At 43.0% G+C, this 27,356-nt stretch overlaps 3 protein-coding genes across 13 annotated transcripts in view; all 3 read right to left on the bottom strand.

The window, feature by feature from the left end:
- Positions 1–27,356, bottom strand: part of LOC131514297 (protocadherin alpha-C2) — a 193,215-nt gene that overhangs the window by 22,531 nt on the left and 143,328 nt on the right. For 9 of the 11 annotated variants that reach the window (XM_058734197.1, XM_058734214.1, XM_058734171.1 and 6 more), the window contains exons 2-3: positions 13,231–13,289; positions 10,364–10,452 (exon numbers count right to left, since the gene is read on the bottom strand). In XM_058734197.1, the coding sequence (XP_058590180.1) occupies positions 10,364–10,452; positions 13,231–13,289 (148 nt within the window). Of the gene's footprint in view, positions 1–10,363; positions 10,453–13,230; positions 13,290–19,013; positions 19,396–23,686; positions 26,936–27,356 lie in introns of those variants that run through there. The other 2 variants (XM_058734150.1, XM_058734229.1) reach the window with 2 other exon arrangements.
- The window catches only part of LOC131514355 (protocadherin alpha-1-like), a 169,278-nt gene continuing 152,322 nt past the window's right edge, over positions 10,401–27,356 (bottom strand). Inside the window, 2 exon segments of the mRNA XM_058734264.1 lie at positions 10,401–10,452; positions 13,231–13,289. The gene's annotated coding sequence lies outside the window, so the exon portion shown is untranslated.
- Positions 10,411–27,356, bottom strand: part of LOC131514361 (protocadherin alpha-7-like) — a 127,795-nt gene continuing 110,849 nt past the window's right edge. The window contains 2 exon segments of the mRNA XM_058734275.1: positions 10,411–10,452; positions 13,231–13,289. The gene's annotated coding sequence lies outside the window, so the exon portion shown is untranslated.

Raw genomic sequence — 27,356 nt, forward strand, 5'->3', positions numbered from 1 at the left:
TTTATTTTTGATAGAGAGAGAGAGTAAGCAGGGGAGGGGAAAAGAGAGAGGGAAACAAAATCCCAAGCAAGCCCCATGCTGTCAGCACAGAATCCAACGTGGGGCTCAAACTCATGAACTGTGAGATCATGACCTGAACGGAAACCAAGGGTCAGACGCTTAACCTACTGAGTCACCCAGATGCCCCGAATGAATAAGGATTTTAAATGAGAATGCTGGTGGTGGTGGTTGATGGTGGAATTCTAGGAACCTGCCTGTGAGGTGGGTTTTGTGAGGATCCTCCTAGTGCTCTTCAAATGACCCCCATTTAAAGGGTTAGAACGCAGGGTTGCAACCCTGAGTGAAAAGACAAAAGAAGCTAATTTATATCTCTAAATCCCTAGATTTAGAGACAGCTCATTCTTCCCAAAGAATTTCCCCAAAGCAAATATTTAGAATCAATTTATACTTGGTTTAATAGGGGGAAACTGATGTGGCACTTCTGGTTGACTAAACACAACCCCGCTGACTGCAGACTGCAGGGATGACAGTTGGATTAACATCTTGGTGACACAAGGAGCCTACAGGGGATGTTGGCCTCCAAGAAGGTTCTGCAATGGGTCAAATGCCTATTCACTGTCAGAGTCATGGGAGGTGATCTGGTCTCTAGTGAGAGCTGCTGAGGGTGCTGAGAGGCTCTAGACTTTGGAGGTGCCTAGCCTGTTAGGATCTCAAGGAGGTAGCTAGTATGAGAATAGGTCTGTTACGCAAAATGCTCCTAAAAAAACCCAAATCCTGCATTCTATGTATCCATAGACTTGGCCTGCAACCACTGTGACCCCTGCCCCTGCCATAGGTAGGACGTCACATTCGGGAAAAGCAAGTGAATGCTGTCTGAAGTATCTCCTCCCCCACACTGCCCACAACCCCCAACACACACATACACACCAATCAGGCTCTACTTTCTTCTTCAAGGCAGTCCCGGATATATGTTTTAATCTGCTTTCACCTAGACACAGATTCTAGATGCATACACAGAGCAGGCAATATGCATTGTCCCTATCTCCTGACATCACCCTGGGGACAGTGACTTTGCCACTGGCTATCATGTCATTTAATTGACTCTTTCCAGATTGTGGGTGATCCAAGGAGTTCTGTCTTCTCCTGACTGCTTTCTAATTCTTGGGAAAATACTCTTAAGCCTGGGACAGAACAATATATCTTAGTCTTTAATATAACAATGTACCATCTACCTTCTGTCTCCACATTTCCACCTCTGCCCACAGAAAAGAGACACCCAGCAACCAATACTTCCATCCTCGGGGAATGGGTTAGGAAGGGGGCTCTCACCTTTGGCTCCATTTCCATACTTACTCTTCCCAGGAAAGAAAAGTTGCTTGTCTAATTGGGGAGATTATCATAAGTCATTTTTCAAAGGGATCATTGTTTTTGATTAGGTTAAATTAGCACTAACAGACACTGTTTTTTCATGATATACCTCTCCTCTAACTCTTTTTCACTCTGCTCTAGCTCTGTTTGGTAATCAAACCAGGACAGTTCCCCCTCCTCACAAAGGCAGAGGTCTGCCATTCTTGATTTTCTTCCCTTGTATGTAGGAGGTGGAGGTCCTGTCATATTCTCCAGACCATCTTTACCAATTACAAGTCTGATTCTGAACTTTGGTCCCTCAGTTGGCTCCCTGCATCTATTCTTAATTACTTAAGACTTGGAGGGAAAGGAAGGTGATTAATTAGTCTCCACCAAAGTTCTGACAGTTAATAATAGCCTTCAAAGGCGTTTAAAGTCTAGTCAACACTGACTACAACCTCTCCACGGTCCTAAGATGCACCTTATTTTACCTTTGCCTCTACTGAAGTTTACAACACACAGATGCACACAGCCAGCTCTGCAGATAATGGTCCCCCAAAGATGCTTATATCCTAATTCCTGAAACCAGTGAATATGTTATATGTTACATGACAAGAGGGACTTTGCAAATGTGATTAAACTGAGAATGCTAAGATAGCAAGATTATCCTGGATTATCCAGGTAGGCCCAATGTAATCACAAGAGTCCTTATAAGGCAAAGGGAGGGGGAGGAAAGTCAAGAGTCAGACAGAGATTTGCAGATGCTATTTTGTTGGCTTTGAAGATGAAGGTGCCAGGAGCCCAGAAATGCAGGCAGCCTCTAAAAGCTGGTAAAGGCAAGGGAAGAGATCCTCTCATAGAGTCTCCAGAAGTAGTGAAGCCCTGCTGACATCTTGATTGTAGCACAGTGAAACCCATTTTGGACTTCTGACTTCCAGAACCATGAGATAATAAAACTGTATTGGCTTAAACCACCTAGTATGTGGTAATTTGGTACAGCAGCCTTGGAAAATGAATACAGATTTTGGTACCTAAAAGTGGGGTTCTGCTGTTACAAATAACTAAGAATCTTGAAGTGGCTTTGGGATTGGTCAATGGTCAGAGATTGGAAGAATTCTGAGAAGCCTAGCTTCCCTTGAACAGACTGCTAGCAGAAAAGTAGATACTAAGACTCTGCTAGAGAGGACTCCGAAAGAAGTGAGGAGCATGTTAGAGAAAACATATCATCATCTTAGGGAATACCTAAATTGTCATGAACAGAATGTTAGTACAAATAGGGACATTAGAAGTGTTGTTAGTGACAGCTCTAATGCGAATGAGGCACATACTATTGGAAACTGAAGAAAAGTGGATACTTGTTATATAGTAACAGGAATCCGCCTTGATTTTAACCTAGTAAAACTTGTGACCTCCATAACTGTATGATAATAAATTTGCATCGCTTTAAGCCATGAAGTTTGTGGTAACTTGTTATAATAGTAATCAGAAACTAATACAGACCCTACAGTCAGCCTAGAACTCAGACAATGAATATTCCTCTCCAAGTTACCAAACTATTCCCTTCAGCTGGCATATGGGACAAAGAATCAGTAGTGTGTTAATTAAGTGCACAGCATTCAGCAGCAGACAGACACAGGTTCAAATATTGCTTTGCCACTGTATTCATTAATGAGTCAACAAATATTAAGCCCCACTATGTGCTAGACACCTTGCTTGACTGGGATAATAGGCAGCAAAAAAACACTAGATGTATGAATGTATGGAACTCACTTAATTCTTATGAGTCTCAAGTTCATTATCTAAAACATGGGAATAACAGTTTCTCTCTTGCTTAAGTATGCAATGCATGTAAAGTACTTACCACAGTTTCACTAAATAGTAACTACTATTAAGCCTTCCTTTCTCTTGTTCTAAAAGGCTATTTGTACAACAACAGGGAGCAACAGAACAGGATTTAAAGACTTTGAATCTTCAACAACAAAGACCCTCTCATCAACACACATACTTCCTTGCTAATAGGTTTCTGTATTCCATGGCTCATCATCAAACAGAACCAATCTCACAGGCTCAAAAGTGTCCACCTCAGGGCTGTTTACATACATGGTAATACTCTTTTCCCCCCAAAACTCTCTGACATGAAGCTTGGTGTGCATCTAATGTAAATCATTCATACAGACTGAGGCTTCTAGCCTTGCTACAGACCTTTAAGTCACCCTAGATGATTATGAGAACAGAGATGTGACACATGCATTTTTGGGTAAGATAGTATCTGTAGTTCAGAGTCAAAAAACATAAAAGAGAAGACTTGGGAAATGTCACCTTGCTACTCAGCTTGGCCCATGATACTGCCCAGAGCAACAACTCTGGACACTGGATTGGTCCAATGTTGGAAGGAAGCACAAACTGCCAGACTTTCTGGGACCATTAACAACAAACTTGTTTGTTCAGACTTTCTTCATTTTTAAAGTTTGTTTGTTGTTTATTACATTCACTGGCAGCTGTAATCTAGAGGCCCGGTACACTGTTTGGGACTCAGCAGTCAAGAGCCACACTCTAGTAACAATAAGCTTTTTATCATCCTTGTTTTCTTATAGATAAAAATTTGGTTCCTAAAAGTTACTTTTTGTACCCCAACTTTCTAAAGTTACACCTGTGAGAATTACTTCTACAAAGCTCTCAATATCCTATTTCCATACTGGTACAAACATCCTTTTGTTTTTTAATTTTTTTAAATGTTTATTTATTTTTTAATGAGAGAGAGACAGAGAATGAGTGGGGGAAGAGCAGAGAGAGAGAGGGAGACACAGAAGCAGGTTCCAGGCTCTAAGCTGTCAGTACAGAGCCCAACGCAGGGCTCGAACTCGCAAACTGTGAGATTGTGACCTGAGTCAAAGTCAGACGCTCAACCAACTGAGCCACCCAGGCGCCCCACAAACATCTTTTTTTAAAAAGATTTATTAAGTTTTTATTTTAATTCCAGTATAGCTCACATACAGTATTATGTGAGTTTCAAGGGTACTCCTTTTTTTCTTTATTTCTTTTGTTACTGCCATGCTCAGGACTGCCTTTTCCCATTCTTCACCTAGCCCACATCTCTGGCAGTAGACCATTCCAGGCAGGACTACTGCTGAGGAAACTCTTGGTCTCTTTGAGATGAGAGTAGAATGACATTGATCTCTGCTTCCTCTCTTTTTTTCGACTCTGGATAATAAACTCTAAGTGCAGAAGCAGAAGAGGCTCTTCTCCAGTCCATATGCTCAAGTCCAGGTCTCTTGGCAATGAACTCTCTAGTGACCCTTTCCTAGAGGCCCCAAGGCTGTAGCCAGTGCTTGACCTGAATATGTTTCTCCAGATTAGGCAATGACCTTCTCAATTCAAAGTTGACTGCCTCTGTGAAAATGAACTTTTCAAGTCCTTTCGGAATCTGGGCTGAGTTTCTCTGAAAACACTTGTCATTAAAGACCCTTCCTATTGCTGGGGACAGGCTCTCGTTTCTAGTTTACTAGAATCAGTGAGGCTTAAGGCAACGCTTGTTGGAACTGCAAAGCTTAAAGTAATTACAAGCCATTACCTCTCCTCTGCCCTCACTTCTGATTATAAGTAGGTCCTTCTTGTCCAAACACCTCTGAGGGAGGAGCTCCAAGCAATTCCAAACAATCCAAGACATCTTTCCCCCAGAATGAAGCATAGACTCTCACCCTCCACTTCTACTTTGCCACAGAGCTCTCAGGCTACAGGTAGCTTGTGACTTCCTCCTCCCCCTCCTTCCTTGGTCCTTTGAGACACTAGGGTCTTCCCAGTATAAACCTGAATTTCCCTTCTGATAAGGCACTTAAAAATTTAGCTACAAAGTATGGTGTGTAGACAAAACTAGAAGAGAAGGTAATTTGGAAACTCTCTTGTCCCATGCAAAACTCTTAAACAAAGAAGGATAAAAGTGTATTATTTTCCTAAGACATTATTCAAAAGTTGTTGCTCATGATGAAGTTTTCAGGGGCCAGACTGTATGCTCTAGTGACATGTTAAGTGGATCAATGATAACCTAAGGAACTGTAATGAGTATCCATTTCCTGACCCTGCATTAGCTGCTTCTCTGCATCTGTGGGATTTGAAGAAAACTATAGCCTAAGGGAACAGTTCGTGCTGCTCTTCTCTCCTCGCTCTACCCTATAAAATGTATGCCCAGGAGCATACAGTGGAGTGCACACAGGATTGTATTTTCAGGAAGCACATGAACTCTGTTTCAAGGAAGAAATGTATTTATTATGTATCATGGTCCCAACTCTGACTGTATTCTGCCCGGGGTAACCAATCCTGGGGGAAAGGGTGTAGAAAAAGGGGGAGAGGTGGAGGAAACACAGAGTGGAAGGAAAGAACTATCTCAGAATCTATTTACTAAACAGAAATGTTTAATTTCAGAAAAACCAGGAAGTCTTCCATCTAGTTTTTCATTTATATGACCATTAAAAATAGAAGGGACAGAGTGTTCTTCTAAGAAGGAGATGAAGGGGAATGAATGAAGCCAGTACAGACAAGTTTCATGGCTTCTCCTAGGTAGAGGATTCTAATTCGCCTTCCCACACTATCTTGCTCCCTCCCTCCAGGCCGGGTCAGAACACACCACACAAGCTACACAGAGAACTCCAGCAGATGTGGTGACTCCAAACCCCCAGAAAGTAACAGTGCATCTCACAAGGACTCACTCACGTTCCTCAGCTAGAGACCTCTAAGCCAGGCTGGCCCTCTGGCCCTGAGACGCAGGTGAGAATGGACAATGCCGAGGAAGGAGCTGCCCCACACACAGAGACCGCTGACCTCATTTTTTTCCCTAATAAGGATCTGTACACACCTCCCAGGACTGTCATCACCATGACAACAGCAGAAGTTGAGGGTGAGCAGGTTAGTGGAACAGCATGCTTTCTAAATTCTCAAACGAGGCCTGAGGCTGTCCTCACTCATGAAGTGGAAAAATTCATGTTGGCAGTGCTCCTAAATGGATTCCAAAAAACTTAAAGATCATGCCTTCTTTCTGGGGAAGAATCAGAGATGGAGTCTGCATAAAGCCCCTTCACGCAAAGTTGATTTTGTCAGAGAGGTAGGAATCCTAAAACAAAAGCACGAATTCCCCCTCACTCCCCCAAAAACTAGGGCACATAAACTATGTCCATCTACCACAGAGTGAAGAGATACGGCAAACCAGGGCAAAAACAATCCCCCAAAGACACGAAAAAACAGGCACTTTGAGAAAAATCTCTATAATAGAGCCTTCCCACAGAGACTACTCAGAACAACTCAGACCTAAATTCTGAATGTGAAAGATAGACTCCTACCTTGAAAAAGCACTAAAATAGCTCCCATTTACTATAAACATTGTTCTCTAGGCTGTGTAATATGCGTGTATTATCTCATTTAATTCTTGTAACAACCTTATTAGGTGGACACTACTATTATCTCCATTTTACAGAGAAAGAAACTAGGAACCAGAAAAGTTAAATAGGGGACTCAGAACTGCTGAGTAACAGAGCTAGGATTCAAAGGAGGGTTACTCTGACCGAGAGCTTGAGCTCTTAGTGATGATCTCTCTGATATAGGGAAAGGCTTCCTGCTTCCTGCAAGAATCATAAGTAGATGCCTTCCTCGCATGATTTCTGAGCCTCCAAAGATATAAGACAACCTCAGGAACATGCACTCTTGATTCTAGACCAGTTCTTAAACTTTGGGGTATATCGGGAGCACATGGAGGGCTTGTTAAACACAGATTTCTGGGCTCCACTCTGAGAATTTCTGATTCGGTAGCAATTGTTAGTGTGTCTGCTCTAAGTATCGTACTTGGAGAACCACTGTCTGGTCCCTCAACACTGAGGTCCTCTAGGCCTCACTGCCTTAGTCACCTCATCTGCCTAAGTAATCTTTCACTGCTTAGTCCCAGATCCCCTGGGGTCTTCCTTGACAAACTATAGTGTTATGTTTGGCAGTGCTGTGTATTTTGGAATTCTCTGAGCTCTTCTGAAAATAGTATGTCCCTCTCCAGGAACAATTTACTGCTGCCTTAGGTAATGAAATGTAGAAAGAGGGGCCCCGGAAGGACCAGTAGGAGAGAGCAAAGCAGTCTGGTGCCCTGAAGCCAGACCAGCTGTCTCAAAGGCGCTGTCTTTTTACAACCTCTTGGGATTCCCTCTAGGAACTGATCACACAAGGGCACTCATTAAAACCTCTTGAGAACATTCACACTGAGAAAGTGAGAGTTGTAATTGTGAATGACTGGCCCTTTAATGCCCCTCCCCCCAAATACATTCCTCCCTCTGAAGAAGCTGTAACTGGATGCCAGGCTCTTCCTCCTCAGCCCATTTCTTTCTCTGCTCAGTCTCACGGGAAGCTGCTAAAGAAGAAGCCCTTAGGCCAGGTCTGCTCACACAGAGGTGAGGCTGGAGAAAGGGGCCAGTCATCAGAATTAACCAATTTAATGCCTGACTTGTTTATCCTGCAGGAAACATCACCTGGTGATGTCCCCATTGATCCTTTCAGATCCTTATGCTAGGTTTTTGTGGACTGTGAAGATAAATGAACAGTTTAGTGACAAAGCAAAAGAATTCATCAATGGAGGAAAAACAACTTTCAGGAAGATGTGTGAATGAGGATTAGTGCACAGCAGGTCTCTCTCTCTCTCTCTCTCTGCCCAGCTGCAGCTATTCTCTACTAACAGTGCAGGCGTATTTTGAGTCCTAAAACTGTCAAGTGTCAAAAGGTCAGAATGGCAGGCAGAGGGGCCTCCCTTTAACTTAGTATCACTGTGTGAGGAGGTATGTTGACATGCAAGGCTAGGTCACCCATGGAGCACTGGGAAGATGGAAGGTCTGTACAGCTCAGTCCATGAGGACCGGGACTTGAATCAGGAGCCAGGCACAGTCCTGGACAGAAGGGATGAGACAGGAGGGGTTGGGAAACTCGGGAAGGAGAGTAATGGGACTCCTTCCCTATCTTCTGTGTGAAGAAGACGGGTTCCTAACATTCTTTTAAATCTGAAGGAGAGACCTGAAATAATCAGCAGACAGCTCCTAATGCATATTTGCCTAGGAATACACACCCACCAGCATCATCAACAAAAGGAGAATGTATTCAACCTTAGTTCCTGGCTCACTAGACCAACCTGCAAACCCTCTGTGGGAACAAGAAAAGCCCTGAAGACAGGTGAGCAGGGCAAGGTTGTGGCTGCTTTCATAGCATCATTCTTACCATTCCAGATGCTTCCTATCCTGCTATACTTGGCAGCCCAAAGCCACTTCTTCACTTCACCACTGGCATTGGGGCTGCAGATTTGTCAATGAACTATTTTATGTTCTTCTCCTTGCCATCTGGCAATATTAACTCTAATGAATTGCTTTAGCTTGTGCATTTGTTTTTTTGTTTTTTTTTTTGACAAATGTGACTTTTAGTTGAATCATGCAACATTCACAAATAGCAAATGCTGGCTGATTAGAATCAATGAAAGCTCTTAGAATTGCCAGCAAAAATGGGCCCTTTGCTGCACATGTTATTCAGATAGCCTAATCATTTGAAAAGCACCTGATTATTTCTGGAAAGAATGTTTCACACACACACTTATGTCATCTGTAATGTATCTATGTATGTATTTGAATTTGGATGGATTCTTGCAAGCCAGCCATGGTATGAATATAAGTGCTAGATACACTTGGATTTGGAGCTAGACACAGGGTTTGAATCCTACCTCTGCCACTTACAAAACTGCCTGAACCTGGGTATGTTTCTTACTCTCTTGGTGTCTCAAGTTTCTCACATGTAATATAGATCTAATAAATCCCTTGCAAGACTGTCATGGGGAATAAATGATATCACATATATAATGCGCTTGGCCCAGTGTCTGAGTTGATAATGGCTCAATAATTAGTAACTATTATCATCATTATGATGTCCTATTAATAGAGGATTATGATGGACACCATTTACAGTCTCTGTAATCCTTCCTTTCTGAAAACTGCCACAGGGATGGACCTCCAAAGCCATATTTTTATTATATGACATCGCTTTAGTGATTGGGCAAGAATAAGGAAACTAAGGAAATACGAGTTTAAGCAATTTGTCTATGCTCATCAGCCACTTGGCTCTTGATCCAACCTGGAAGATTCTCTTTCCTGAAAGTTTAGGTTAGGAATTAGTCCCCATTGGTCCTCTGAACTAAGACACTGTGAGATGTTCATGTCTGGAAATGTCCATGTCAAGGCAGTAAAAGTCAGTCTGCAGAGTGATACAGATCATCATATAGATGTGCAGAATGAAGCAGATCTGACTTTAACCTGAAGTCAAAGAGAGTAGTGTCTTGGTTTTCATAACTTTCCACTTCCATGAGAAACTCCATTCCATCTATCTATGTATCTGTTTATGTGTCTATGTATCTCTCTTTTGCTTACCACTTTGAATGGGTTTCCATTGTCTTCAATTGAAAGATCTTTGCTAACAGTGTCATTTCTGTGCATAAGACCACCAGATCTTCTCTGTGTAGCTCAGATAGCCTAAGTATTTGAAAGATGCTGGCTTGGGGCACCTGGGTGGCTCAGTCAGTTAAGCATCCGACTCTTGGTTTTGGCTCGGGTCTTATCTCATGGTTTCACGAGTTCAAGCCCCATGTCAGGCTCTATGCTGACAACACAGAGCCTGCTTGGGATTCTCACTGTCCCTCTCTCTCTGGCCGTCCCCCACTCGCACTGTCTTGCTCTCTCTCTCTCAAAATAAATAAATGAACTTAAAAAAATAAAGATGCCTGGCTATTTTACAAAAGAGCTATACACACACACAGGGAGACACCCTTATATGTTTTCTGTTCTTGAAGGACATTAAGTAGAAAACTAAAATAATCATGTATGTATGTAAGGATGTCATACATATAAGGAAAAGAAGAAAGACTAAAAAGAGAAGCATTAATATTCTGGTCTTAAAAAAAACAGATCATCTGATTGCTTGCTAGAACCCACACAAGAAGAGAGAGACTTTGGGTCTTTACCTGGTGTTGCACTGGATACCGTTGGCCACTGCTGATCAGGCCCTCCTGGCCCAGCCCGTAGAATGCCAGCCTCCTCTAGGTGCACAGAGCTGAGTAAACACACAGACCCAAATCATGGTTAGACCATAAATGCCTCTCCAGATCTCCTGCCACCCTCAGAAAGTGCATACATCTCTGGAGGCAGGGCTATCACCAACACATTCTACTCATACTTGAACTGCAGCAATTCCTGCTGAGCGGGTACTTTGCATAAATTGCAAAAACAGTTGCCTACGTGCTGCTTGCTATACTCTTCAGGCAATAAACATGTTTTATCTTTAAGACAATTTTGGTCATCATCAATGCCACATGGCATTCATTAAATGTAACAGGAAGCCCATCAGAGGGCCAATGCCATTTTAACATCTAAATGCTGAAGCAGAGGAGGAGAGCTTACTACCAGAAGCCCCAGGCCTCTCTTGCTGATTGTCTTGTTTCTGGGTTCTCTATAGCAAAGACGAAAACACAAAAAATTATTTGGTGGTAACTGTAGCATCGTTCCCTTTTAGCTACCCAATTCCTTCTTGACCTTATTTTCTGTTTTACTCTTTCTGTATCTTTTACTTGCAGACAACCCATCCTAGTACATTTCCTGGGACTTGAGGAAGCCTATCATCACCACTCACAGATCCCAATTCAGAAGAGATCAATTCAGCATGAACTACTGCAGGTAGTGAGACATAAAGTGGGATACGCTTAGAGGCAAGTAGAGATAGAATATAAGCTATTCAAGGATGCAGCACTCATAAATATTAATCGATGTATGTCTAATGCCAGCACATAGAAGACCCTCATGTATTTGTTAGATGGATGAAGGAAGGAACAAACAGAGACTCTAAAAGCAAACATCATCCAAGAACATCCTCACCAGAATTAGAGGACTATTTTAAAACAGACATCGGTTCATCTTGCAAATTAAGTTACTGAGACAAAATTTATACTACTGTCCGAGGGGTTACGTGAGGCAGCAGAGAAGACAATCTTGAACTATCGTGGGGGAAGCCCATCTATAAACTGAGTATCTTCTCACTCTGTGACTTTGAATAACGTATCTAATCGAAATTAACTCATTACGCTCTGCCCTACTGTTATTCTTCCCTCCATCTATATCCTAGAATACTCTCTTTTTTCCAAATAGTAATATACTTCGTGTGTTCTTGGATTCTACCAGCAACTTATATGGGTTCAATCAGACTCATTCTGAAGATGTAACTACCTGGGAACCAGCTCAGCTTAAAGCAGAATTTCCAGATACCGTTACATGATGTCTGAGGCTGGAACTGCCAGGAAGCCAAGCATATGTGTAAAAAAGAAGTATTCTTTAAGTTTACAACTCTAATACCTGCTCAGTACACTGTGGGGAATAAATTACATTTAGCTTCCATTCTGATTACATTTCTTATCCTACTTATATCTCATAATATCTTAATCGAAACCTGAATAGGAGGATACTTGGCTTTCTTTTTCCCACTTGAAAATAGAATAAGGAAGTGATAATGTTTTAGTATTTTATTTTAAGTGAATTTTTTAAGGGACATCTCATGGCTTTGGTACTTTTCAAGTAAAGTAAGGATTCAACTGGGAGCGAATAAGCTGGTATTATAAACCATGCTTTCTCCTCTTATATGGTTTTGCAATGATAGCTCAGGTGCAGGCCAAAGCATAAACTGGTCACTAACAAACAGAAAGAAGCCCTCTGATACCTCATATCCTGGCATCTGCATAAGTGTTTCTGGGCTAAAATTGTGACCCTGGTTCCAAAGTGACATCTCACTATGCCAGCTATGATCTGCAGCCCTTCACTGATTGCTTCTTGTTCAGACACAGCACCCATTATAATGATTTCTGCTCAACTTGTAATGCTTGAGAATGTGTTAATTTATTTTACTTTAATGCATTTCTAAAGGGGCTTAAAACTAATTTTTCATTAACTTAACACATATTTTGTGAGCTCTCTCTTTAGAAAATCGATCCAGGTTTGGTAAAGATCTACTTAAGTGTTGCTCACATTTTGAGGAGCTTAAGTTTAGAGTTTATTCCTTCTTTAAAACTAAATCCTTTTGGTGGGTGTTGATTGTTATGGTTTCTTGGTTTCCAAAGACACTCAAACATAAAGAATCTTTTATTTGGCCCCATGGCATTAAATCAGCTCTGGGAATAATGGTAGTTAATCAATTACTGTCACAGAGACAAAGTAGAGAAAGCAAAATTATATTAATCTGAGTCTTAGAGTAATGCTATTACTCTAGATTAATTTAAAACAAGCTAGATTGGGTCTCCAGATATTCAATAAAGGCCTTTCACATGGCTCATCCTCTGAAGAGCCCATGCCATTGAGGGAAACAAAAGAGTAACAAGATGGAAAAGATAAGGAGATTCTAATATGCGTAAACATGAACAAGAATAAGAGCTGATTACTGTGGTTGATAGGATATAAGAGGTGATGTGTGATAGCAAACCAAGGCAGACAACATGTACATATATTCCAGTACAAAAGCATCAGTGTTCATTATAATTTCTAAGGGAGGGACAGAAAGCATAGGTGGAGAAGGGATGAAAGAAGTTGTCATTAATTCCTTATAGAAATTTTGATGAGAGAAAGTATACAGCAGTCTGTCTCTGTAATTTTGCAAGGGACTCTTATTGCCAGCATTTGAGAAGCATTTGGCAGTATGTTTAATGTTTCAAGGAATAGACATGGAGACAAAGTTCCCCTGTAAAAGTATCTAAAGCTTCTAAACAGCAGTTTCCAGCCCCTACACACACAATTTGACTGAGACATAAAAGTTAAAGTACTTCTCATTGAAAAAAAGGAAGGAAACACATACCTGTGCATTCCTGCTCTTAGGGAAGCAGAGTAACGCCAGTCTGGGTTGGGCTGTCGTGGCTGCAAAATCACAAAGGGAGGTTGTGTTAATAAGGCAAAACAGAGATCTCCCAGTGGTTGATTAGTTGTTTCTTAAACATTTCCATGTATGTGAAAAAAAACATTGAAGGAGCCATTTTATGTGCAACTCTATGAGGATATCTGTATATACAGCGCTTTGTGAGAAAATTAGCTCATCAGGGTCCTTGCAAAGACTAAATATCATGAAAAACTAGACTTAATGATGCTGTGAGGACCAGCTGTGGCTTCGCCTTGCTCAAAACAGGTCTACGTTCCTAAAGCAGCAACAGAGGGAGGGCAGTCTATTTTGAGACAGGGAAAGCTTTCATTGTTTTTGCCCTCAAATGCCTCATTAAGGGAACATCTCCAATTTGGTGTTCAAGCTAAAACAGGGTGCACAACTACACAAGTTCTGCTGGTCTGGCCGGACTGCAGAGGACTGCAATCTGCTGCTGGCTTTGCAGACTGCAGCATGTTTGACCCAGGATGGATGTGCCCAGTCATAACGACAGTGACTGATAACTGCCTCTTCTGCTGACTGAAGAGGAATACTACAGAGAGGAAAATAAACCACTACGGGAGCTGGATCTTGTTTTGCTACATAATCCTCTTCATAAAACTGCACTCGCTCCCTGCTTTTCTGAGTGCTTTGCCTCCTCACTCAATTACTGTTCACCAAGCTCTGATTGTTTAACAGGGAGTAGCTGAAACCCAGGAAGAACCTGACTCACGCTGCACCACCTATGTATTAGAAAGATCTGTTGCCTTCTGTCTACAAACTGTCAATTCAAAGGGGAGTGGACAAAGAAGGAACATATAGGCCCCAGAAGACTGTTTGAGGAGTTATGGGCTGAAGAGAAGCCACTCAGGAATCACAGGAGACAAAATGGGGACGACTGTCACTATCTTGTATTTATTAGCAAAAAGTTTATTATAAAAAAGACCTGTGTTAGGTCTTCCTTTAAATGTATTTTCATGGCCCTGTCACTGAATACTGAGGTCTATGTGAGCAGAAAGATGAAGAGGTGGAGGCTGTATTCTGTATTTTCCTCTGGATTATAATTATCATATTTCATAGACACAAAGCCACAGTAATACCAGTAAACTACTTCAAAATGTCAATAATTCTTGTCCATATCATTTTTATAGTTTATTCAAAGGATGCAGAGTATTTCATAAAGACACTTTATCACAACACCTAGGAAAGAAGTGATCAGCATCTCAACTTTCAGACAGACTATGGGGTGGTTAGATGGTATTCAGAGAGTTAGACAAAGTCAAGGCCCAGGAAAAGCTACAAGTCTAGAATACTTTTCCTCAAATGTCCCCACACACTAACTGCCCTCACTCCTTTCAACTTTGCTGGCAAGATGTGAATATGCAAGCTGCTTTATCCTTGAAGCAGTTCTCAGAATACTACAGATACTCCATGTAAAGTAGCATGAAACTCTCTACAGAAGAAATGAAAGGGTTTCCCATTTTCTACTAGTTGTGTTGGAGGGAACCAAAAGAAACCATTTGCAAATCATTTTGTAAACCTGGAAATATGACTGAACTATTTGTATTAATCAAATCACCATCATCTCTTCCCTTACCATCAGCAGAACTAGTATCAACTGTGAGAACCTTTCTTCAGTAAAGACTTGGACACCTGTTAAGTAAATGGTGCCAATTTTTTTTTTTTTTTTTTATGATTGGATAACATTCATGATGAAAACTGCTGCCACTTGATCTTTGGATTGAGAGCACCAACCTCATTTTGCTGAGAGGCACAATTCTAGTGGGACTGACCACAGAACTCAGTTCACTGAGTCACTTCCTCAACGACAATTTGTCATGCTGCTATTTTCTATGATAGTCCATCAACAACAAGGTGCCTCTCAGATTCATTTGCCAGAATCATAGATATGAGATCACTTAGGGTAGTAAGATCAGGCAGGGAAAAGGTAAGGAAGAATACAGAATGTTTTAAGGATCCACACAATATTAGGCAATGAGATAAGCACTTTAAACATATTATTGCATTTATCTTAACACTTTTTTTGACCATAAATTCTATAAAAGGGGTATATCTGTTTTGTCCATAAAACATATGAATATGCTCAGATATTCATAATATATAGCTATGTCCTCCGAGCTGAGCAGTGTTCAGGTATTTGGTAGGTTTTTAAAATGTTTCTGAACAAATTTATGATCATGCAAGGATAATATTAATGTATTTAAATGTATAGAAATAAGAAATCTGAGCTTTAGAGAGGTTAAATTACTTGCCTGATTTGGTGGATTTGTTGATCGTTACATTTAGGTCTCCCTAAACCAAAGTTCGTGTTTTAAATTAATTTACACAGAATGACATGTATATAGTTGACCCTTGAACCACATAGGTTTGAACTGCACAGGCCCACTTATATGTGGATTTTTTTCAATAAATACCATACAGTACTGTAAATGTATGTTCTCTTCCTTATGATTTTCTTTTTTTAAATGTTTATTTATTTATTTTGAGAGAGAAACAGAGAGTCTGAGTGGGGAGGGGGACAGAGAGAAAGGGAGACACAGAATCTGAAGCAGGCTCCAGGCTCTGAGCTGTCAGCACAGAGCCTGACGTGGGGCTTGAACTCATGAATCAGGAGATTATGATCTGAAGTGAAGTCAGACACTTAACTGACTGAGCCATCCAGGCGCTCTATTTATGATTTTCTTAATAACATTTTCTTTCCTCTAAGGCTATTCTTATTTTATTGCAAGAATAAAGTATATAGGGTGGTTCAGTCAGTTAAGTATGGGAGTCTTGGTTTTGGCTCAGGTCATGATCTCCCAGTTTGTGAGTTTGAGCCCCACGTCAGGGCCCTGCTTGGGATTTCTCTCTCCCTCTCTCTTGCTCCTCCCCAGCTTGCTGTCTCTTTCTCTCTCTCTCTCTCTCTTGCAAAAAATAAAACAAAATATAATAAAATATTTTTTTTTTAGGGGCGCCTGGGTGGCGCAGTCGGTTAAGCGTCCGACTTCAGCCGGGTCACGGTCTCGCGGTCCGTGGGTTCGAGCCCCGCGTCGGGCTCTGGGCTGATGGCTCGGAGCCTGGAGCCTGTTTCCGATTCTGTGTCTCCCTCTCTCTCTGCCCCTCCCCAGTTCATGCTCTGTCTCTCTCTGTCCCAAAAATAAATAAAAAACGTTAAAAAAAAAAAAGATTTTTTTTAAAGAATACAGTATATAACACATATAACATACAAAATATGTGATAACCAACTGTTTACATTCTCAGTAAGTCTTCTGGGCAACAGCTGGCTATTAGTAGTTAAGTTTTAAGGGAGCCAAAATTATAATCAGATTTTCAAGTCTGCATGGGTCTGGCACCCCTAATCCTCGTGTTGTTCAAGGGCCAACTGTACTTTAATTTTTTCTTTTACTTCTGAGTTTCACAGATATTAACTTTTAAATGATACATAATTTAAAGTGATAAATGCACATGGATTTCACCCAAACTTGGTTAAAGTTGGAAAAACTCAAGTTTAAAGGTTGACTTCCGATATCTCTGACATACTGGAAACATATAGTAAGGATCTGAACTAACTGTGATTGTTTAGTTCCCTAACACTTGGATGATACATTCCAGAACTATGCTTATTTTCTATTGGTGAAAAGCCCCAGTATGTCTGTCGTTTCTTTTTTTTTTTTTTTTTTAATGTTTATTTTTGAGACAGAGAGAGACAGAGCATGAACGGGGGAGGGTCAGAGAGAGAGGGAGACACAGAATCGGAAGCAGGCTCCAGGCTCTGAGCCATGAGCCCAGAGCCCGACGCGGGGCTCGAACTCACAGACCGCGAGATCATGACCTGAGCTGAAGTCAGACGCTTAACCAACTGAGCCACCCAGGCGCCCCATGTCTGTCGTTTCAGAGCTTAGTCCTTCAGGACACTAATGCCCACAAAATTCCAGATGTGGAAAAAATGAATTAGGTAGTCCATATGGGTGATATAGCATCAATGAAGAACAGGAACCCACTTAAGATTCTATCAAAATTGTAGCAAAGATTTAATTTATCCTGTAATGGTATTATTACCATGTTATTGTAATATTTATACCATAGAATATTTGAGCTACAGAAGGATGAATCACCTTTTCAAGGATGAAAGGAGAATCACCTTTTCAAGAAAAATTTAAAACAAACTAGGTTTAAAATACCTTGTCTCCTTCAAAAAAAAAAAAAAAAATCATTAGACCACTCCAGAAATGACACTCTGTCATGGAAATCCATGTTGAAGCTATCAGTAAATGGCCCTCTGAGACATGAAACTATAAGTAGCATCTCCTTTTCCTTTCTATTAGGACTCTATTAAGGATGTATCCATTGCAGATTTTTTTCAGTGACACTGTGTCAACACTGATATAAACTATGATAGGCAGAATTCTAAAATGCCCTCCTAAGAGCCTCACACTGTGGTGTACATGCCCTGCATAATTTCCAAGAATAAATATGATGGCTCTCACTCTGATTAGGTTATGTCGTATGACATACTTGGCTTTAAGACAAGGAAACCATGGGGCACCTGGGTGGCTCAGTCAATTAGCGTCTGACTTTGGCTCAGGTTATGATCTTGAGGTTTGTGAGTTCGAGCCCCATGTAGGGATCTGTGCTGACAGCTCAGAGCCTGGAGCCTGCTTTGGATTCTGTGTGTCCCTCTCTCTCTGCCCCTTCTCCACTCACACTGTCTCTCTCTAACAAAAATAAATAAACATAAAAAAAAAAAAAAAAGACAAGAAAACGATCTGGGCGGGACTGACCTAATCATGTGAGCTCCTTAAATCTGGGTCTAGAGATCAGAGACATAAATTAGAGAGATTTGAAGACATAAATTGGAGACAGATTCCATGTGAGAGAAGATTCTCCCCTGTTAGCTCTAAAGATGGAGGGGATGATGGGGCAAGGGCCTGAGCACAACCCCTAGGAGCTGAAAGTGACCTCCAGCTAACAGCATGTAAGTAGTCCAGAAAGAGCTAACTTCTGGGGGCGCCTGGGTGGCTCAGTCGGTTAAGCATCCAACTTTTGGTTTCGGTTTCAGCTCAGGTCACGATCTCACAGTTGGAGAGTCTGAGCCCCATGTGGGGCTCTGCACTGATGGTGCAGACCCTGTTAGGAATTTCTCTCTCCTTTCTCTGCCCCCTCCCCAGCTTGCTCTCTCTCTCTCTTTCAAAAAATAAATAAACATTAAAATTTTTATTTTTTTATTTTTAAAAAAAATTTTTTTCAACGTTTTTTATTTATTTTTGGGACAGAGAGAGACAGAGCATGAACGGGGGAGGGGCAGAGAGAGAGGGAGACACAGAATCGGAAACAGGCTCCAGGCTCCGAGCCATCAGCCCAGAGCCTGACGCGGGGCTCGAACTCACGGACCGCGAGATCGTGACCTGGCTGAAGTCGGACGCTTAACCGACTGCGCCACCCAGGCGCCCCTAAAATTTTTTTTTTAAAAAAAGAACTAAATTCTGCCAACAGCCTGTATGAACTTGAAAGCATATTCTTTTCCAAAGCCCACAGAAGAGAACGCAGCCCAGCTGCCATATGGATTTCAGCCTTGTGAAAACCAGAGCAGAGAACCCACTCACATCCTGCAGGACTCTGAGACAATAACTGAGAGTTATTTTTAGCTAGTAATTTGTGGTAATTTCTTACAAAGCAATAGCAAATGAATATATAAACTATTGGTCATTAACGCAAAAAGAAGTATAACATTTAAAATAATCACTGTTATATATTAGTCTTCTAGTAAATCAAGTTGAAAATATGGTAAGTATGTGAATTCTAAGGGAACTACTTTCTTCTGAAGTCATTTGCAACCCCTAATCCATGAAGCAGGAAAGTAAAACAAACACAATATTAAAATATACCGAATGGGTTTCAGTACAACAGAAAATGCTAGGTTTGCTTAATTCTGGACACACAGCCTGCCAGCACAGCAGTTACCCTCTCTCTCACAGTTTCACTTCCCTGGAGCCCAGAGTTCTGACCCTGCAAGGCCAGAAAGGAACTGATGTTGTTTATGTGCCAAGGAACTAAAGTTTCTTCACTTTTGCAATGTCAGATATTTCTTTGCAGGTCAAGTTCAAATTCCTGAAAGAAAAAAATTTTAATTTTTAGGTGAGCAGATTTAAAATGCTGCTAAGGAATCCTCTTGCCCTTTGATTTTTTGAAATCATGATTATAGATTATAATGCTAAAAAATATTATCATATGGATAAACTAAATTTACATTCATACTTAATATGCACAGAAAAATTGAGCTAGGTAAATTCCTAACAAAAGTCACATTCAAAGACACCTGTAAATCTCCATTAAATCCATCTAAACCACTGGGCTTGGTGATGGCAAGTTTTCCTCAAATATTTGAAAACTGACATCATCCTAACCTCTCATTGAGAGCAAAAATTGGTGGAAAACCAAGGCAAGTATCCAGAACCGACTCTGCTATTCTGTCAAGCAGACAGCATGCCAATAGACGATATATAATATGCCAGGCTGTGTCCCTGCAGAGTGTTTGGAGGTAGACCAGATGCCCATGTGACAGCTCACTCCTGGGTCAGAGGAAAGGGTAGGCCAATGACATTCAAGCTACAATAAACAGATTTCTTCATCAGTCAGAATATGTGCAAGATAAAGAGACCGAGAAGAGCTCAGCCATAATTCCATCTGGCTCAGCAGATCTGCAGGAAAAGGGAGGAAGGAGGTAATCTGAAGCAATTATTATATTATCAGATGAAAGAAAATAAACTTTTTCTCAGAAGAACAGTCCTATAACCGGTATGGAAATGGCAAGACAAAACAGCCCACCCACTCAAAAGTGACCACAAGAGGATGCAACACTGGAATGGAAGTTCACAAATAGAATTTCTCTACCTATTCTGACCACCATACTCTTTTTATAAATATAACACCATTTCACTTTGCACTAAGTGTAAATTCTGAAACAGGACACAGTCACCAGATAGAAAAGTCAGTCCTAGGGGAGATAAATTAGGAGCCACTAAAAGAAGAGTTACCTTTTTCAGATCACTGCATCTGGAATAAGGGTGAATGTGCAAACACAGTGGCAGAAATACTCAAGATTTGATGACTCCAAATTGTTTGAAAATAAAAGAAAGCAAACTTATCTTACTTCTGCTAGTCTTTTGTGATTTCCACACCTTGAGCCACCTGGTCCCATGGAAGCACAGCTGGACAAGTCTGTCCAGCACACTCAGAGTGATTCATTAGCAGTCACAGGACCACAGACGCACAAAATCTACCTTAAGATCTGGTTTCCTTTTCTTGGAGATTCTGAAAGGGGTGCCAACCACATTCAATATCGGGTTTTCAGAAATCTCCAAAGAGAAAGTCTGCCCCATTGCCAAACAGTTACTTCAAAAACTTCAGTGCACAAGTGACTCATCATATAAACTCACTGGAGGGTGAAATCTGTCAAAAGATTAGAGTCTGGTATTAAATGGTGTTTAATAAGCAACAAAAAAGAAATCAGAAAAAGAACAGAGATAAAAGATCTTAACAGGCTATGCCAAAGTAAAACAGATAAACATATAAAAATAAATCAGCTTGGTAGTAACATCTTTATTCATTGATCCTCCCATTTGTGACCTACTTTTACTCAAGGAATTGCTCTTTCTCTAAAAGCAGTTAATCTCTAAAAGTAAGTTAACTTACACCACTAGGTGAACCAATGCTGGCTGAAATGCCCAAGTTATCACATATGAAAAGAAGTATACACCGTTGGGATTTCTGTCTACTTGTACTATTTCAAACAACACAGTCTTTGGAATCAGAGTGACCGGACTTAAAATAGACAAGCAGAATGATTGTGTCTTACTTAACCTCTCTGAGCTTATTGCCTCATATGTTAGATGCTGGTAAATGTTTCTCTCATATATGACTTACAGGGAATGAAACCACCCATATGCTGCAAAGCAGAACATTTTTATATAGCATAGTGGTCAATGAGTGCAAATTCCCTTACTCATCCTTTATAATCTTCATCTAATTTAACATAGGCACACGGCATGAAGTGCACCTCAGGACTCTTATGCCATCTGCAGTAACTGGGTAGGGAAAAGAGAAAGCCTAACATGGGAATTTAACAGGTTGATCTAGCGGTCATGACTTTCAGAGTTGACTGATTTTGTTCCCATTTTGCCATGCTGACCTGACTCTCTCTCTCCTCTTAACTGTAATAATGTCAGGAGCTATAGATCTTAGGGCTCTCTACTGGATTCCTGAAAGTGGCTGGCAGAAATTTGCTTTTATTCAAATCACGCATTCTCCTGGAAAAATCCCACAAGAGCAAGCACTTTTCTGACATAATTTTCTCCCTCAATTACAGATTTGTGTACCAAAACACGCATTAACACACAGGTTAGTGTAAGACAGAAATAGTTCATGTGTCAAACTGCCCCAAGCTCTGAGCCAGGAGAACGATGGTAGAGTGTCCTTTGGGAGCTTCCAGCTCCCAGTTGGTGGCAAGCTTGTCTGGCCTGCTCTCCCAGCCTCTTCACCACCTGCAGCCCACCCAGGCCCAAAAGGACTTCACATGAATTTGTTAAGCAAAGGTCTACAGCATCCTTACTTAAAGCTAGGCCTTTTTACATGCTTCCAAAAGCTATGATCTAAAGAATTCTAGAAATGCCTTGATTGTGTCCCCTTGTATTTCTTAATCTGCCTTCTGCCTCCTGTGGCTGCTATGTATCAACTAAAATTTATCAGGCTTTTCTGATACATCTCAAGGTACATGGGAAATTCTCTCAATCCATCTTTTTTTTTTTCTGTATTTAAGCATTACTCTCCTCAAGATTAGCATGAATTAGGATGTGAAACTAGGGACATTAATAAAAAGACAGCAAAATGTCAATGAAAATACATCACAAAAATATAGGAGGGACAATTATTAATGCCTTTTATACTACCTCTAAAAGTCCTCGCTACAAAGTAGTTGTTTGGGAAGATAACAGGTCATCACTATTGATGAAACAAAAATTTGGCTTCTGAAATACAATTTTTTTTTTTAAGTAGGTTCCACGGCAAGCGTGGAGTCCAATGCAGGGCTAAGAGTTGGACATTTAACTGACTGTGCTACCCAGGGGCCCCTGAAATACAACTTTAAAGTATCACAAAGCAAACCACTGTTTTCAAGTTTGCATACGGCGACACACTACACAAACACATCCGCACATTCATGCACTGTCCAATAATTTATACGCAGTCTTCATAATAATGAGCAAGCTGGCCTTATGCTTACTTAAAACCAGTGTATTTACTAACACCTGTCCTTCATGCACAGCAAGCTATCCACTTTACAAGGCTTTTCTAGCTATCACAAACTAAATTTTAGATTCAGAAAATGAACATGTGCTTTGGAACACGTTGGAGTATTGTTGGAAGTATTGTCATTTAACTTAAAGACATAAAGGGCTTGAAAGGCTACTTCACATATCATTAAAACTTTACAAATTGCCAACAGGAAATCAGAAGATTACAGACTACATTTAATCTAATGCAGGGAAATGACCTTATGATGAACACCCGCTATGCCAGAAAGGTAACTAATGGAAAAGTCCTTTTCTCCTTCTCTTTCTCCCCAGTTCCAGCTTGTCCTGGTATTCACCACATCCCCACATCCCTAATCCACTTGTTCTAGTATCTCCTTGGCCCAACCAGACAAATTGGTCCTTGGTCTCTTTGCCCTACCATCGTTCATCTCCTCTGACAGCACCTACAGAAGAATTACCGCATCAAACTGCCAAAGAAGCAAACTTTGGCTTCAGGGTGAGATCCACAGTCTAGGGCTTTGTCACCTCTGACATGAATTTCCAGAAGGTCCTACCACATTAGTTCAGTGTAATTACTGGAAATATTAACTGGATAATTTTCAAGATATAAACAAGGACAGCATGCAGAGGTAACCACCACAACCCCTAGGGTCTCAGAGCTTTTTAAAAACCAACACTCCTGTAGCATTTCAAAAGAGAACTTTCCCTATAGATGATACAGCAGAGGCCATTTGTCCCTGAATCTCAAAATATTACCCACTATGGCATCATCTTATTCTCAAGCCTGTTCCATACCTCTGCAGAGCTGTGTTTTAGCATCAAACATTTAAGACTAATTCTTATTTCTCTAACAATGTTATGGTTAAGGCGTCCTATATCCAAAAAGAAAACAAAGTAAAGCAATTCTCTGATACTATTTTTCTAGAGGAGAAACAGAGCAGATTATAATCAAGTCACAGGTACTATGTATCCTCAGTTTACCAAATAACTCCTGTCAATGTTAATAACTCAGTAGAGCGCACGATATTGGTGGACGGAGGGTGTGTGTGAAAATGCACAACCGTGGAAGAACCCCTTGACTGCTATCTCACCTCGTTTTGAGGAATGGCATCATTTTTGAGAATGATCAGGTTCCCGGCACTCTGCCCACTTTGGCCTGTGAGGTGCCTGCTGTCACTTGCTGCCGCCTGGGCTCCCCCAGGCCCCAGTCCTGTCTGTGCCCCTGTGTTATAAAACATGAAAGTGTCACTCCCTGAGCCTGCTGTCAGGCAGGCCTTGTAGCAGTAGGTCTTGGTGAGGGAGCCGTTCCCTCGCACTTCAATGAAGTGAGGCTGCACTTTGAGGCCGTGCGGTAACCTGGCATCAATATTGTTATTGGCCTGTTTGTTTAGTTCAGCAGGGCACCGCTCCCTCACTCCACAGAAGCCCCCACAGCACGCGGTTCCATATGCAGTATAGTGGTAACACTTGATGATGCTCAAAACAATGATTGTCAAAAGAAATATAAAAGACACTGTGCTTAATGCTATTATTAGATAAAGTGTAATTTCAGAGTATGTCCGAGGACCCTTCACGTGTCTCTGAGTATCAGGGAGGATTTTGGAAACCCTATCCACCACAGCTACTGTAATGGCCACAGAGGCTGACAGTGATGGCTCTCCATTGTCTCGGACCACCACGGTCAGGTTGAAAGTGGTTCCACTCTCATCTCCCATCTTCCTGGTAGTCCTAATTTCTCCTGTGTGTAGCTCTACTTTAAAGAGGTCCAGGTCAGAAGTCTGAGCCAGGTGGTAAAAGAGCCAAGCATTTTGCCCAGAGTCTGAGTCCATGGCTATGACTTTGGTGACCAGATAGCCAGCAGGGGCAGTTCGAGGCACCATCTCAATGGCTGCTGACGAATTAGTTGAGGTAGGGTATAGGATGTGAGGGGCATGGTCATTCATGTCCACCACATACACATTGGCGGTCACAGTGCTGCTCAGAGGTGGACTCCCCTTGTCCTGGGCCTCCACAGTCACAAAGAACTCCCGAAACTTCTCATAGTCAAAGGAGTTGACAGCATAAAGGCTGCCACTGGCACTGTTAACGGAGACATAGGAGGTGACAGGCAGCCCTTGAACCTCCTTCTCCAGGAGGGAGTAGGTCACCTCTGCATTCTCCTTTTCATCTGGGTCTGTGGCTTGCACAGTGCAGAGCAATACCCCCGGCAAATTGTTCTCCTGGATGTAGATGTTGTAGGAGTCCTTTAGGAAGCTTGGTGGGTTGTCATTGATGTCAGAGATCTCAACCTGCAGTGTCCGCTGGGATGTGAGCTGTGGCACTCCCCCATCAGTGGCTGTCACTGTGATGTTGTAGGCAGCTACCCTCTCCCTGTCCAGCGGACCATTCACCACCAGTGTGTAGGAGTTTCCAAAGCCATTCAGCCGGAAAGGCAGTGAGGCCTCCAGGCCCAGGCTCACTTTCCGGTTGGGGCCTGAGTCTTGGTCATTGACACTGAGAAGGGCCACAACAGTATTCGATGCAGCATCCTCAGGCACTGGGCTGTACAGGTCCGTGAGTACCACCTCTGGTGCATTATCATTCACATCCACGATGTCCACCAGCACCTTGCAGTGACCCACCATGGGCACTGGACCCTGATCAGTAGCCTGCACATAGATCTGGTAGGAAGAGGCCTCCTCATAATCCAGTGCTCCACTTACCCGCACTTCCCCAGTGCTGGCATCGATGCTGAAGAGCTGCCTCTCCCGGTCCGACGTGTAGCTGCTCAATGAGTACCTGAGCTCGCCATTGGAGCCCTCATCCGGGTCTGAGGCATTCAGCTTCACCACCAATGTGCCCGGAGGAGCGTCCTCCCGAAGCTGGACACGGTAAGTGTTCTGGTCGAAGGTGGGAGAATTGTCGTTAGTGTCCAGGACACGCACAGAGATCTGTGCTGTGCCCGAGCGGGCTGGGCTGCCTCCGTCCACAGCTGTGAGAACCAGGTGGTGCAAAACTGCCTGCTCGCGGTCCAGGCCCTTCCGCAGCACCAGCTCCAGCACCTTACTGTTCTCCTGCAGGGGTTTAAGGTCCAGCTCGAAGTGCTCGCTGGGGCTGAGCTCGTAAGTCTGCACCGAGTTGGCGCCCACGTCGGGGTCCTGCGCGCTCTCAATGTGAAAGCGCGCTCCAGGAGCCACCGATTCGCTTACCTGAAGCTGGTAATCCGGCCGCGGGAAGCGCGGCGAATTGTCGTTGATGTCCAGTACCTCCACCTCTACGGCACTCACCGCCACGGGGCTGTGCGCCAGCACTTCCAAGCTGAGCAGGCAGCGAGGACGCTGCTCACACAGCGCCTCCCGGTCAATGCGCTCGTTGACGAAGAGCGCTCCACTCGTCAGGTCCAGCTCCAGGTAGCGCGGACTGGGCGCACCCAGATGGTTGATGCGCAGGCAGCCCGGCCCCAAACGCCGCAGCTCCAGCCCCAGCGCGTTAGCCACGTTGCCCACAAGCGCGCCGGGTGCCTGTTCCTCCGGCACCGAGTATCGTAGCTGGGAGGCCGCTGGGCCCAGCAGTAGCAGTAGCAGCAGGAGAGGCAGCAGCAACAGCCAGGACATGGGCGGCCGGAGTCGTAGATGCTCTGTCGCCCCAGGTCTGGTGCCCGCCAGCTCCATAGCCACCGGCCGCGGCGGAGGTAGCCGGGCAGGGCCGGAGGCAGCAGCTTTCCCAGCCGCGCTCCACGCCCGGGCCCCGCCTCCGCCTCCGCTCGTGCTGCCCTGCGCCCGCTCCCCCACCGCTCACGCGCTAGCAAACGCCGGGGGCCGCTCCTCTCGTAGGCCCTCCGGAGGGCTCCTGGCCCCGCCGCCCCCGCTGACTCCCCATATCCGAGCTCCTCCGCTCGCCTGGGAGTCGCTCCGCCTGGCTTCGCTGCAAGCCTGCCTGCTTGCCTGCCGCCGCCGCCGCCGCTCCAGGGGGGAGGGAAAAGGAAGCAGAACGGGAGGGGGAGGAGTGCTCAGTAAGTCCGGCTCCGATTCCGCACCGAGATGGCAGACGGCAACCGGGAGTGATCGGTCGCCCCAGCCACTCTAGCCCCGCTCCTTCACACTGGACACGCGGGATCCCGGCAGACCGCGGTAACACGGCCACTCCCTTTCTCCCTGCCCCCATCCCCCGGTTCAGCCAGTCTCCACGGTACCTCGGCTGTTTAACGGGTCTTGTAAGGATATTATTCTAGGACAGACAGTTGTGTCTCTAGGACCTGGGATATCCGACCTTCCCAGGAAAAGATTTCCAACCGCAATTCAGGAAAATAAACTCAGGACCTTAGCTAAGTATGGGCACCTGGGCGGCGGCCCCACAGTCAAAAGAAACGAACGCAAGGGAGGCGCTCTGGGGTTGCTGATGATGGAGATTATTTACCTGCCCCCCAAATTTTCCCTAGAATACTCCTAAATAGAACAGAAAGTGTTCCAACTCCTGGGGCAAAGGGAGGGGGAGGACAAATGCTGTCCTCTTATGCGGAGCAAGCCAAAAACATCCTGGGATCTCAATACTCAGTTCTGCTAGGAGCCAAGTAGCGCTTGCTTTTCAAGTGTGTATCTTGGCAAATAACCAATATTTGAAGTTTTAAAATTCTCTTTTAAAAATTGGCTCCACGAAGCTGCAGGCTAAGCTCTTATTTGACCTCTTTTGATCATAGTGGGGAAATATGGTAAAATTTTAAAGAAATTCTTCTCTCAAGCTTTTCCTTATTTTACTCCAAATCTTTTTTCATTTATCATCCAA

Source organism: Neofelis nebulosa, chromosome 1, assembly GCF_028018385.1.
Source record: "Neofelis nebulosa isolate mNeoNeb1 chromosome 1, mNeoNeb1.pri, whole genome shotgun sequence".
NCBI lineage: Eukaryota > Metazoa > Chordata > Mammalia > Carnivora > Felidae > Neofelis > Neofelis nebulosa.